This window comes from Phaseolus vulgaris, chromosome 9 (genome assembly GCF_051622355.1).
Source record: "Phaseolus vulgaris cultivar YP4 chromosome 9, ASM5162235v1, whole genome shotgun sequence".
In the NCBI taxonomy this organism is placed as follows: domain Eukaryota; kingdom Viridiplantae; phylum Streptophyta; class Magnoliopsida; order Fabales; family Fabaceae; genus Phaseolus; species Phaseolus vulgaris.
Window position 1 is genome coordinate 8,472,904 of NC_143506.1, and position 13,291 is coordinate 8,486,194.

The 13,291-nt window shown below is 29.3% G+C and overlaps 1 protein-coding gene and 1 pseudogene across 1 annotated transcript; one reads left to right on the forward strand and one right to left on the reverse strand.

Moving 5' to 3' along the window:
* Window positions 1-4,315: 4,315 nt before the first annotated feature.
* On the reverse strand, window positions 4,316-5,406 carry LOC150025139 (laccase-4 pseudogene; annotated as a pseudogene).
* A 2,643-nt stretch (window positions 5,407-8,049) lies between these two features.
* On the forward strand, window positions 8,050-10,607 carry LOC137822169 (uncharacterized). The gene is made up of 8 exons (XM_068627071.2): window positions 8,050-8,053; window positions 8,989-9,230; window positions 9,313-9,519; window positions 9,569-9,685; window positions 9,757-9,858; window positions 9,939-10,148; window positions 10,238-10,402; window positions 10,482-10,607. Exons 1-8 carry the CDS (start codon window positions 8,050-8,052, stop codon window positions 10,512-10,514), a joined length of 1,080 nt encoding a protein of 359 aa, XP_068483172.2. The 3' UTR covers window positions 10,515-10,607.
* Window positions 10,608-13,291: the final 2,684 nt, after the last annotated feature.

A 13,291-nucleotide genomic window follows, 5' to 3' on the forward strand; every position in this document is an offset into this window, starting at 1 on the left:
CAAATACTATAGAGATAGATTAAGTGGAGTTTGGGTAGGTGACCTTTGAAGCATTTGAAAACATAGAAATAAGATAGTTTTCAAAAAGGGAATGATAGATGCACAAGAAATCTTCCATTTGACATAATTACAAACATGATCTTAGATGGTGGATAAGGTCACCAAAGTGAAATTTTCATCATCAGAGGTTATTCTATCCAATGCAATTTTTGGAGTCTTTAATTAAGGATATTTAATAGGTTTGATCTACTTCTTTAGCTTCGTATATACCTCCATGTTTCTTACCCTATGTCTATGATATTTGAGTTAATATGGTTGTTCAAGATGAGATGACTGTGTTTTGTCACAATGTAACATGATTGAATTCATTCAAAACAAAATTATGATTGATTATGAGTTGGTAATTATGATTAGTTAAATAATCAATTATATTTTAATCCTTAATTAATTGTGTCTTTATTTTGATTGTAGAAGTTAATAGAGTTTGTTACTTAAATGTAATTTTATTTTTCAAATAATTTGTAAAAATCTTGACATTAATAATTAAGTCAATTTTTATTAAAATACATTATCAAAATTAAAATTTATATTTATAATTATTTCATAAATATGCAAAAAGTAACTCTATTATTGTATCTCTTAATTAATCATTTACTCTTTTTTAACTTAATTTATTTCAATATAAGAATGCATATTAAGCTTTCCATAAGATAATAATACTTTTATTTCAAGTATAAGATAGATGATTAAGACATATTCTTGTGCAACTTCTCTTTTCCTTTTTATTTTATTTAAATACGTCTTTCCTAATTTTCTATATAAAATATTAGAAAAACAACATTAGTTGGGTTAAGCCTTTGTGGTTCCTTTGTCCAATTTGTTTATAAATAAAGAAGTTTTATGGACTTCTTACCACAAAAGCTTTGCTGCTTAAGTTCCTATGAGCATAAAATTAATTTTCATTTTTTTTAAGATCTTTAAATTTGTTGCATATATATATATATATATATTCTTTCTTCTCACCACTTCTTACATTCACATCCAAATTCTTTTCCACTTTTTTTCACGGAAGGAAATCCAAACATCAATAGTTTTTTGTCCTCTTCACCAACTTTCACGGAGATAAAAGTAAGAATGTATTTTTTTTTTTATTTTGTTGATTTTTAGGGTTTAGAATTTTTTATGTATGTTTTTTAGGGTTTAGGATTTAGGAAATCCACACATCAATATGATTTTTTTATGTATGTATTTATGACATATGTACATAAATGCAAGATAGTTATTTATTCTTTAATATAGTTATTTATTATTTGTATTATTGTTTCTTATGATATAAAAGGTTTTTATGTATGCGTTTATGATATGCACACAAATAAAAGATAGTTATTTACTATTTAAGATGCTTATTTATTTTTTGCATTATGGTGTCTTTTTTATGATATAAAAAGTTTGAATGCATGTGTTTATGACATGCACATAAATATAAGATAGTTATTTATTGTTTGTATTATTGTGTCTTCATTTTGTAAGGAGATATATTTTTACTTTTTATTGCAGAGAACACCACTTTAGCCATAATGTATAGGATGCAATAATTTTGTTAGGTACAACAATTAACATTAACATTGATTATCTTTTATTCAATTTCATCAATGTAGAAAGAATTAACATTAACATTGATTTATCTTTAAAGGTGGAGTGATAGATCATTCAGATATTTTTTCTTTGACTCAACTAAAGGTTTGGTCTTGAATTTTTTCTAAAATTCCCTCTACTGATTTTTCTTATTCAGATTAGTGTCTTGAACCTTTGGTAAGTTTATACTCGATTTAGCTTGTTTGGTTCTGAATTAGGGTGGTGAGGTGTTGTCCTTTGAGTCGATTGTAGCGTTTGGTTGTTTGGTTTGTTCCTTTTTTGTAGTTGTCCTTTTCGGCAGGTGTGTAAGGTGGTTTTTTGTTGGGGCTTACGATTTAAGTGGTTTGTTAGTCTTGTTTTCTTTGTTGGTGTGTTTGGCTAGTTGGCGTTGGGTTGGTGCTACTTGTTTTAGTGTAGTTTGGATGACTTTCGAGTAGTTTAGATAGTTTTGTGTTGGTTGGTTGTTCTGGTATTCTATATAAGGGTTAGATCACCCCTAAAGTGATCCATATTTATTTATTCTTTATTGCTGATAAAAAAAACATCTATATTTACTTAGTGAGGTTCTTCTAACCTTATTTTATTAATTAATTGTTAATCTTACAACTACCTTTCCTTAATAACATATCTCTAACATTATTTTATTTATTCACTACAAGAAAATCATTAAATAGAAACTAATTTTAGAGACTAAACTACTATATTGACTAGTCTCTAAAATAATATATAACTTAGTCAATATAGTGACTAATTATTTTGTTTCTAAATTTAATTGTTATTTAATGATTTTCTTACTGTGATTACTTTATAATTATGTTTTCTTTTTTAGATATCCCTAATCTCATTTTATTTATTTATTATTATTACAACTTTCTTTGTTTAGTAAGGTGTCCTTAACCTCACCTTATTTATTCATTTGGTTACTTCTTTCTATGTCATACCTAAAAGAAACGTCATAGAAAATTCACTTTCTATGATTGGTTTGTCTTTAACTGTCATAGAAAATAATACATTCTATGATAATATTATTTTTACCATCATAAATATTATTTTTTGTGATAGATAATATTTTAACCGTCATAAAATACATTATTTTTCATGATGGTTAAAGGCAAAACAATCATAGGAAGTGTTTTTTTTAAGAAAATTGTGATATATTCATTTTCCTATCTACATAATGTACCTTGCATAATAATCACAATTTTCAAGCAAATATTTTAAAAAATAAAATCTTAACAATTTAGCACATAAATAATTATAAAGTTTACTAAAAATTAACACTACAAGAAAATCTTAATTTAGCTGCAAACAAATATTGAAGGCCATAAGTGGACACTAAATAGTGTCCATTAAACCTTCACTAAACCTTTATTATTAAAATAAATTAAATAAGGTGTGAGGAAAGCGTGAGTTATTCCCACGTAAACTTATAAAAAAATAAAAAAAAATAAAAAAAATAATGGTTGCGTTGCTGAAATGGCAGCTACTAAAATTATAAAAATAATTAAAATTTAAATATTTGAAGGTTAAGCCCACGCTAAAAATTTTAAAATTAAATTTAAATAATATGAAAGTTAAGCCCCTCGCAAATTACACACAAATAATTAATTTTAATTTTTCTTTCATTTTTCAATTCTGAAGAGTTCTCTCCTACTCACTTCACTCCACTTTTCCTCATGAGGCATCAACAACATTCTCACATCAGCAACATCGTGTGACGACGGAGAGCATTCTCAAGCATTGCGACGACGGAGAGCATTCAAGCATTGCGACGATTGAGAGCATTCAAGCATTGCGACGGAGAGCATTCAAGCATTGTGCCCTACCGTGTTCTTGATTGTGCCCTAACACCGTTAGTTTCACATTTCCTTTCGTTTTCAATCCATCTCGACCTCTACAGTAGCTAATTCGTGTTTTGCTATCAGTGAAAGAAGGAGGCTCAAGGCTCTTTGTGGCGGATTGGGATTGCGGAGGAACAAGCCTCGCGGCCACGCTTTCGGCGTTGGCGAACCCTCGTTTTTGCTGCCGCAACAGAGTTGTGCCTCGTTCTACTGTGAGTTTCCTCGCTTCGTTTCTATCTTGATTTTTTTCATTAGAGTGAGGAGCCATGGGTTTAGATTTGGCTTCCTTAATCATTTTAATCATATCTCTAATGTCTCCAACCAAGGGACAGTAGGAATTGCCTTGGATACCCTGTTCCTTGAGACGCCTCTCTATCCTCTTATGTCTCAGTCACATCCAGTTGAGTGCATTCCAAAACCACCATATCAACACCGTAGCAATCAAAGTCTCATGTATCTGTGCGACTAAGTGTACACCACATGTATCTGTGCGACTAAGTGTGTCTGGAATCATGGTCACACCAGCTCTTGCTAATTCAGAGATGATATTCCTAATAGCTCTGTCCGACTAAGTGTGAAAGCTTGCCCTCCCCTGCTTATTTCTTCCACTGCTCATTTTCTCCATCGTGATTCAAAGTACAACTATTCTATCGATTTTTAGTAGCAGTGATTTGAAGTTGGATAGCCTTAGATAACCATGAAAGGTTTGAATGAGTATAACTAGAGTTAAGTTTTCTTCTTGTAGCTATAACAGCGTCTTCTGGATCACTAATACCTAGGTGGATGCTTAGGTAGTGGAATGGTTTTGAAAGGTAGTGGAAGAAGAAGCGTTGGGACATTTAAGTATCTTGCAAGACTAATTGAACTGTAGAATTGTAAGTAAGTCTATATAGCTTTGTTCCAGTCACGATATTTAAATTGGATGGTTGTGTTCCTATGAAGTTATAAAATACAGGAGGATTTCCAGGAAAATCATCTGTGAAAACTCCCTTAATTTTGAAGAAATGTGCTTGGAGAAGAGAAATTTTAGGCATCACAAAGGTAACATTGTTGATATCTGCTACCACCCTGCTATTATTCACACAAGTAGCACAAGGGTTGATACCAAGACTAACAGTGAAGAGCAAGTTTCTGTCAATCTTCAAAGGGACTCTGGCTGGATACTTTTTAGAGTTTAAGCTTCTGAGAGAGTCAGTGAAACTGGTAGCAAGAATGGTGGAATTTTTGGGAGGCATGGAAGTGAGGGTGGTGAGGCTGGAACTAAGGGTGCCTGAATAGTGTAATGTGGCAGTGGCAGTCTTGTTGTCTACTGCAATAGGAGCATCCATGAAAGGAGAGGTTGCAACCAAGTATTTTCCAGCTGCATGTTTGGTTGTTAGAAGCACGTTTGTGGTCTGGCCGGGTGTTATGACAATGGTATCAGTTTTGAATGGTTTTGTGTAGACTGCATCAACTTCAACAACAGTTAGTTCATGACCAGCAATTTTAAAGAAAAGCTCTTCATTGAGTGCAACATTGATGATTCTTAGCAAGTAGGTGTTTCCTGGTTTGACATCGAACTTAAATCCTTCTGCACACCAAAGAAAGCTTTTTTGTTTTCAAACATTCTTCTTACAAATATTTGAAGACCAAAAATAAAGAGAAATAAGATGTGACTTTTGAGTTTGCCATTTTTTTCCTTTGGCTTTAGGTATTGAGTAGAACTTGTTAATTTCAATTTTTGAGTCACATTGGCTTGGTTTAATCACACCAAAAGGCTAGAGTTTAGTAATCTGACTTTACCTTGTGAAGCACAGCCTTGGACAGGTCCTGGATGACCATTGATTGTGTGAGCATCAGAGACATTAGGTGCCAAACCAGATTTCAAAGCTTCATTTATTACAGCCTCAGTATCTGATTTCCACCATTCACCACATTGGGTTCTTGTCATTTAGGTGTGAATCTCTTGAGAAACTCTTTTATTTTTTATCATCAATGAATGTATTTAGCGGAATGTTTGTAGTGTGTTCTGTACTTTATGTATGCATTAAGGCCACCTTATAACAACTGGCTATGTTTACTTAAGGCCCTCTTAATAGAAACTACTTTTAAGCACTATAGTCTATAGCACTATTTTTAATAATTCTTCTCTTTTCCTTCATTTATCTCTCTTTTTTTTACAATAATGTTCACAATTGATGGTTGAGCTTTATGATGTTATAATTTCAGTTGTATTTGGATGAAGCCCCAACATCATTCTCAACATCTTAGAAACTACTATGGTCTGTGTTGAGCCTTTTGGCTGTAGGAAGTGGTAGCTGCTTACTAGCATCAAATATCAATAAGTTGACTTTTACTTAAATATATATTCTTGAAAGAGATGGTGGCAAGGCAACTACTCCTAGTTCAAGATCTTTAATTATGAATTTCAGTTCATTGTTCTTTTGCAGCCACCAAGATATCACTGTACATGTATATTAGCTTGTTTGGAAGAAAATACTAAAAGGGGCTTATTTTGAAACCCTTAATTTCTGCAAATTTCTACCAGTAAAAAGACAACGAAAATTATACATAAATCATTATTTGGTTAAATTTCTTGGTAGTCCTTGTAGTTTAACAAATTTTACATTTTAATTCTTATATGAAAGATCATCAATTTTAGATTTTATGCATTGTATTTTTAATCTTCTTTAGTCATTATGAATTTAGATAACAGTGAAATGTATGCTATAACTAATTAAACTTAATTCTTATTATCCTTTATAACATCTCATACACCAAATAATACAAACATCTTCTTTTGTTTTTTAGTTTTTAACTTATAAAAAAAAAAACAAATTAAAAAATATTAATATTTAATATTTAAAATCTAAACTTTTATTTAAAAGTGAAGTTCAATAGCTGCTGTTTTTTAGTTTTTAATTTATCAATTTATTGATGTTTGTTTTCTTTTTAATGCTATTGCAAAAAAAAAATTAAAAAAAATTAATATTTAATATTTAAAATCTAAACTTTTATTTAAAAGTGGAGTTCAATAGCTGCCAAAAATAGTACATACAAAAAAAAAATTATGTGTCCACATATCCAAGGTTATGTCCATTCTAATTTCATTGTCACTTTACCAAGGTCAAACCCTCGCTTTATTCTAATTTTATTGTGCCACTATCCAAGGCTAAGCCCAAACTTTATTTTTAATTTTATTGTCCCCTTATCCAAGGCTAAGCCCACGCTAATTTTATTGTCCCCCTAGCTAAGCTTAAGCCCTCACTTTCTTCCCAAGGCTAAGCCCCCGCTTAAGTTAACATTTGTAATTTTTTGTGTTGGCAACTTGTAGGCAAAACCCACGCAAGCCAACTTATTGCGACGCCACACACCCGACATTTTTTTTTTTGCGACGGGGATATTAGCTTCAAAGTTGTGTGAAGGCAAAGCCCACGTTAATTGCATCTTTGCGTGGGCTTTTTGTGATTAGTGTCCGCCTTTGGCCCAATATAATAAAAGTTTTTTTTGTAGTGTAATATGTTGAAGTTTATACAAAATTGTTAACTAGTTCTAGCATATTATTTACTGGAAATACTTCTAGATTTTTATGCTGCCCTTCGAGCTATAGAGAAAAGAAAAACTACTTAAGATTGAACACGAAAATTGATTTTATCATTGAGTTACCATTTACAAGGAAACAAACAAATTTAAAGCTTTTGCATCATGTTCCTTCTCATATTTTTTATGATGTTTCTAGTCAACTAAATGAATTGTTAATGTGAGCATTTGTTAATTAAAGTAAAGGGTACCTTTTACATATTTGTAGGAACCATTACAACTGTTACATGTGATATAAACACTTTCTCCAAATTTAAATTCTAAAAGAAATATGAAATTTTGTTAGTGAATCTATATTTTTATTCATCAAAGTTCCTATAATATAAGTGAAGTGATGAACAACTACCACTAACCATACAAATGAATGAGTCAAAATATAAACAAAACACAAGAAATTCCATAAAAGTTGGAAGTGAAGTAGTAAGGCTAAAATTAAACAAGAACAAAGAAGAGTGAAAACTAAATTTGGTGTAATGTTTGTTTTCCCCTTAAAAGATCCAGTGTCATTAACAAATTACTGATGATTTTTACTAATCATTATAATGACAATTATTTTCTGACTGTTATGTAAACCCGTGTCACTTTCAAGAATTTTCGAAATCCTGTCACTTTCAGGGGTTTTCGAAACCCTCATCACTTCCAGGAATTATCCAAACTCCCGTTAATTTTATTTTTTGTGTTTTTTTTAAATGGATTTTTTTTTTCAATGTGTTTTTTTAATACACATAAATATTAAAATAACTAAAAAATATAAAAGAAAAAAAAATGAAATTTATAATTAAATATAATATTGATAAAAAAATGTCTACAATTTAAAGATAAATTAATGTAAACATTTTCTCTACGTAAGTGTATTTCTTAATTTTAATATTCATTATTTATCTTGGATTAACAAATATGTATACTAAAATAATTAAAAATTGAAAGAATAATAAGATTAATAGAAAAATAAAAATGTATTAATATTGCAGTTGGATGTTTGAAGTTGGGAATAATGAGTATTTCATATAAAAAAATATGAAGTAATCGTGTATTATTCTTATGAATATTTTTGAGCAAGTATTCACTACAAGAAAAAAAGGTTTTAGTGGAGGTTATTTAGCGGAGGTTAACATAACCTTAGAAATTGATTTAATTAATGGAGGTATTTTTCTAAAACCTCAACAAAACAACAGAGGTTTTTTAACCTTATTTAAATTCCAAAGGTTTATTATAAAACCTTGGCAAAATGACGGAGGTTTTTTTAACCTTCATTAATTTCCAAAGGTTTATTTTAAAATCTCCGCAAAATAACTGAGGTTTTTTTAACCTTCATTAATTTCCATAGGTTTATTTCAAAACCTCCGCAAAATAACGGAGGTTTTTTAACCTTAGTTAATTTTCAAAGGTTTACTTTAAAACCTCTGCAAAATAGTTGATGTTTTTTAACCTTTGTTAAGTTTCGTTAATTTATTCTAAAATATCATCAAAATAATAGAATTTTTTTAATTTTCATTAAGTTTGAAATGTTTATGGTAAAACATCAATAAAATATTTTAAATTTTCTCAAATTTCAATAAATAAATATAATTAATTTTTTTTTTAAAAATAATTTTAATATATTTGATAACTAAATTTTTAAAGTTTTTGAAAGTGTAAGTTTAAACATATAAATTTTTTTTAAAATATTCTTAATTTTAAATATTTATTTAATTAAAATTAATTATTTTTTATTTATTTTATATAAATATTTTTAATAAAAGAAGAAAAATTATCTTTTTTTTAACTTTTCCAAAAATGTATTTTCAAACCTCAGGAAAAATACTCACACTTTTTTCAACTTTTGACTAAAAACCTCATTCTCCTCTTCCATCTTCCACGATACTTCTCTTCCTTACCATATTGTATTTATTTTTTTATGTTCGTCCTCTTAAACTAACAATAATTTTGACAGATAGTGAAGACAAAAAGGTTAGGAAACAATTAACAGCAAATGATGTCTGGTTTTTATCTGTTGGTGAGAGGATTCTTGTTAACTGGAATAACGAGAACCAACCAGTTGATGACAATGGAGCATTGTTGAATAGGTTTTTAGGTCATGTTGCAAGAAATGTTAATGCATTTCCTATTAGCTATAAAAGTTGGAGGAAGATTCCCAAAGATTACAAAGAAGATATACTTAAGAAAACCATTCAAGTAATTATATTTGGATTTTTCTGTGTTTTAATTGATATTATATTGAAATTATCTTAAATTTACTTGTGTAATAATTTTGAAGGCTAAGTTTGAAGTTGAATCTGATGCTCATGTAAGATATATCTTCAAATCACTTAACACAAAGTGGACTGAGTATAGGCAACAACTATGGCAACAAAGAAATGATGGAACACACAATAGAGATGAAATTATTGTAATGTGTCCAGAAGTAATGAATAAAGACCATTGGACTTCTTTTGTTGACTACCGTTTAAATTCAAGGACAAAGGTAATAAAAACTACTTTATTCTTTAAAGTGTTGATTTATTTATATTTAGTTCTTTTACTACATGTATGCTTATGAAATTGCCAAAAAGAACAAGGATAATAGAAAGAAGCAAACAGTTCCTCATACTGGTGGATCCAAGAGCATTGCACGGAAGAAAGATGAGATGGTAACTTGATTCTCCTATAATTTTTATTATATCATATATCATGATTCATATACTTTTATTACATTTTATAGGAGAAAGAGCTTGGTCGCAAAGTTAGTAGGGGAGAAGTATGGGTAGCAACACATAAACATGCTAACGGAGAATTTGTGAATGATGGGGCAAGAGAGATTGGGGTAAGCATCATTTTTGTAAAGATGAAAACTCAACCAAATTGGATGTGAGCTTCATTTATAACTTTTTTCATTATTTGTAGGAAAAGATTCAAGCATATGAGTCAAATACATCTTCCCTCTCACATGATATATCAATTGATGATTCACTAGCTCATGCCTTTGGAAGTGAAGAACATTGTGGTCGTGTTCGAGGGATGGGATTGGGACCTTGCCCTTCTCATGTGTTTGGATATACTAGAAATTCTCGCACTGGGATATCTTCAACTACTTATAGAGAATTGGAGAATCAGGTTTTTGAACATGCATTTTCTTATGTAGCAAATTTTTAATGTGTATGGTTTTCTCACTCTTTTTCATGATAAATTGTGTTTTAATATAGGTTATTGCATTAAAGTCACAATTGGATGAACAAAATAAAAGATATGAAGAACGTGAGAAAAGATATGAAGAACATGAAAAAAGATTTGAGATAATGATGAATTTTTTCTTTCAAAGTTATCAAGGTCAATTGCCTCCTGAGTTGACTATGTTCAATCGTTCATCGGTAATGTTTAAAAAATTTAAATAACTTGTTTTATTTTTCAGATTTACATTTTTAATTGTGATATATGTTTATATTGTAGGTGTCTGATCAAGGAAGTGTGCCAAAAAATTAGGAAGGCAAAACCAAAACCATAATAATAATGCACCAAACACACTCATTCAACAAATAAAGAATTCATGTGGGATTAGAACGTGATCAAAACCGATCCTGCATTCATATACTGGTTTTATCTTGTTCATTAATGAGTTTAAATTGGTATTAATGAGTTTAAATTTTGTGGAAAAAATGAAAATTTTGCTGGATTACTTCTTATTTTGCTTTAACTTGTTTTTTTTTTAATTGGTGTCTTGATCCGTTGATGTGTTTGATGTTGATTTATAGTCTTTTTTAGTTTTTTTTTGTTGGATTTGAAAGCTTGGTAGTGTTATGTTTAGGTGTTTTCCTTGTTTTTGTGTTGGCTAGTTTTGACAAGGTTGTTGGATCTTTCTTTTGAGTAGTGTATGAAAATGATTAAGAATGGATGAAAAACTAATTAATGTTTGTGTGGTGTGATGAAAAACTACTTTATTAATGTTGTCTTTAAGCCACAATTTTTTTTCTCCAAACATTAGATTTGGAGCGTGTCTCCAGGCAATGGAGAACCCAACTAATCTGGGAGGCAAATTCCTCCACATGCTCCATCACTCATAGCAGATTTGCATGGCTAACCTAGTCATGTGTAGTTCACATGCCACCTTTAGGTATCCGAAAGGCCATTGCCTTCACTACTCTTGCCAGCCTCTCTTTCGTCTATGTTCTAACTTCCTTTTCCTCCTTTCCAATTGATTGTTGTTCAAGCCTCCATTTGAACATCTTGAAATAGCATTTTTTACACATGTGCTATTTGTTTCTGATCTGTAATGGCATTTGGATTTGTCCACTCATTTTCTTTGTCACCTAAAATTACTTTATTTAATGTAAAAAGAGATTTGCCTCGGTCTCCATCAATTGAATTGTGGTTTCTTGGTCATGGTTTTCATGAGCACTTGTAAGATGGTAGTAAAATACCATTAGAAAGAGTTGAACGATGGAAAAAGATTGATTCTTAGCTTTGTGCCTTGTTGTGCCATTATGTGGAACACAATGTATTAGGCACTCTTAGAGCTTGTGTCACTCGTTTCAGAAGAAGGCTAAGAGTATTTTGTAAATAATATTCAATGACTTTATGACTCTTTTCATAAATTGACATCTCTTAAACAAACAAATCATGACATGACTTGTTTTATTATTGAAGTCCAATCAACTAGTAAGGAATTGAAAATGGTTTTAGATGTTGATTCTTCAGAAGAGATTAAGATGAAGTTGAATGAGTTCTATATGGTTAAGATTCTTCATGCCGTGCACCTTGATTTTGATTAAGTTTGAGTCCAAATCTTAACCGGTCAAGAAATTTCATCAATTTCAAATGGTTATAGATTTATGACCACATTTTCCATAGGTACTGTCAGATGTGTTGGTTATGTACATGATATGTCATGGTTATAAGTCATTAAATTGATACAAAGTTGAGATTTATTTACTTTGGATGTGCATAAAAGGCTAAGATCTATTGTGCTGAGCCAGCTAGCTAACTTGGGTAGTCCTACCATATGTGTAACCTCTTTTTTTTTTCTTTTTTTATTTTCACCAAAGCTAGTTTAAATTGTTAAAGATTCTTTGTCCAGGTAAATAAATAAAAAAAAAACAAATTTCATAATTTTGAAACCTATGGTATTTTTTAAGGAGGTTCTAAAACATTTTATGGACGTTTTGAAACCCATGGTATTTTACGGGGTTTTGAAATCTATGGTATTTTACGGAGGTTTTAAAACCCATGGTATTTTACGGAGGTTTTGAAACCCATGGTATTTTACGGAGGTTTTGAAACCCATGGTATTTTGAAAGGCTTTTTCTGAGGTTTAAAAAAATCCTGAAGAACACATTCCCCAAAGATGGTTTAGTGGGGAAAACTACAACCTTGGATAAATGACTTAATGGAGGTTTTAACCCTAGATAATGTAAAAATAAACCCTCGTTAAAACCATTTTTTCTTGTAGTGATTAAATGATATTATGAATTAATTTTATAAATATTTATAGATAGTTATGAACATTTATTGAAATGTATGTTTTAAAAATAACTTTTCTTAAAACGCATACTTATATTAAAAACAAACAATTATATATATACTAAAATATATTAAAACTGTAACATCTTTAAATTTATAATTAATATTTTCAAAATGTGATATGTTAAATTAGATTATTTAAATATTTTTCTATTGATCTTACAAGTAATAAAAAAAAATATTCTTCAAATAGTCAGAGTTGAGACATATACTGTTATACTATTATACTTAATTTTCGTATGTTATTTTAATAAGTGGGGTGTCCCTAACCCATTTTGATAATTTGTTATATAATTATATATGAAGTCTCTAAATATTATTTGTAATAATTAAAATTTCAAATTACTTAAATTTATATTTTTGAAGTAAACATATTATAGTACATTCAAATGAAAGTATAGATTCAAATGTACTGTACTAAACATATCTATATAAACTAATGTGTATATATATATATATATATATAGTAAATATATCTATATAAATTAATGTTTATATATATAAATATGTCATGTTCATTTAAAAGTATAATAATCCTATAAATTAAATTTTAAGATGTGAATAAAGAAAAGAAGAATTAATAAGATTTGACTTTCAATGAAAAAGAACTAGATAAATGAAATAATTTTGTATAAATGACTAGGTAGTCCCATTTATGTCATTTACCACAAAAATTAATGTAACTTGTCTTTTTTAAAAAAAAAATACTTATTGATATTAAAAATATTTATATAACTTTAGAA

What these genes read in the sequence shown, in the direction of transcription:
- LOC137822169 (XM_068627071.2), top strand. An exon ending in ATGGGGCAAGAGAGATTGGG is followed by an intron (nt 9,859 to 9,938) that starts GTAAGCATCATT and finishes CATTATTTGTAG; the next exon opens with GAAAAGATTCAAGCATATGA. An exon ending in CTATGTTCAATCGTTCATCG is followed by an intron (nt 10,403 to 10,481) that starts GTAATGTTTAAA and finishes TTTATATTGTAG; the next exon opens with GTGTCTGATCAAGGAAGTGT.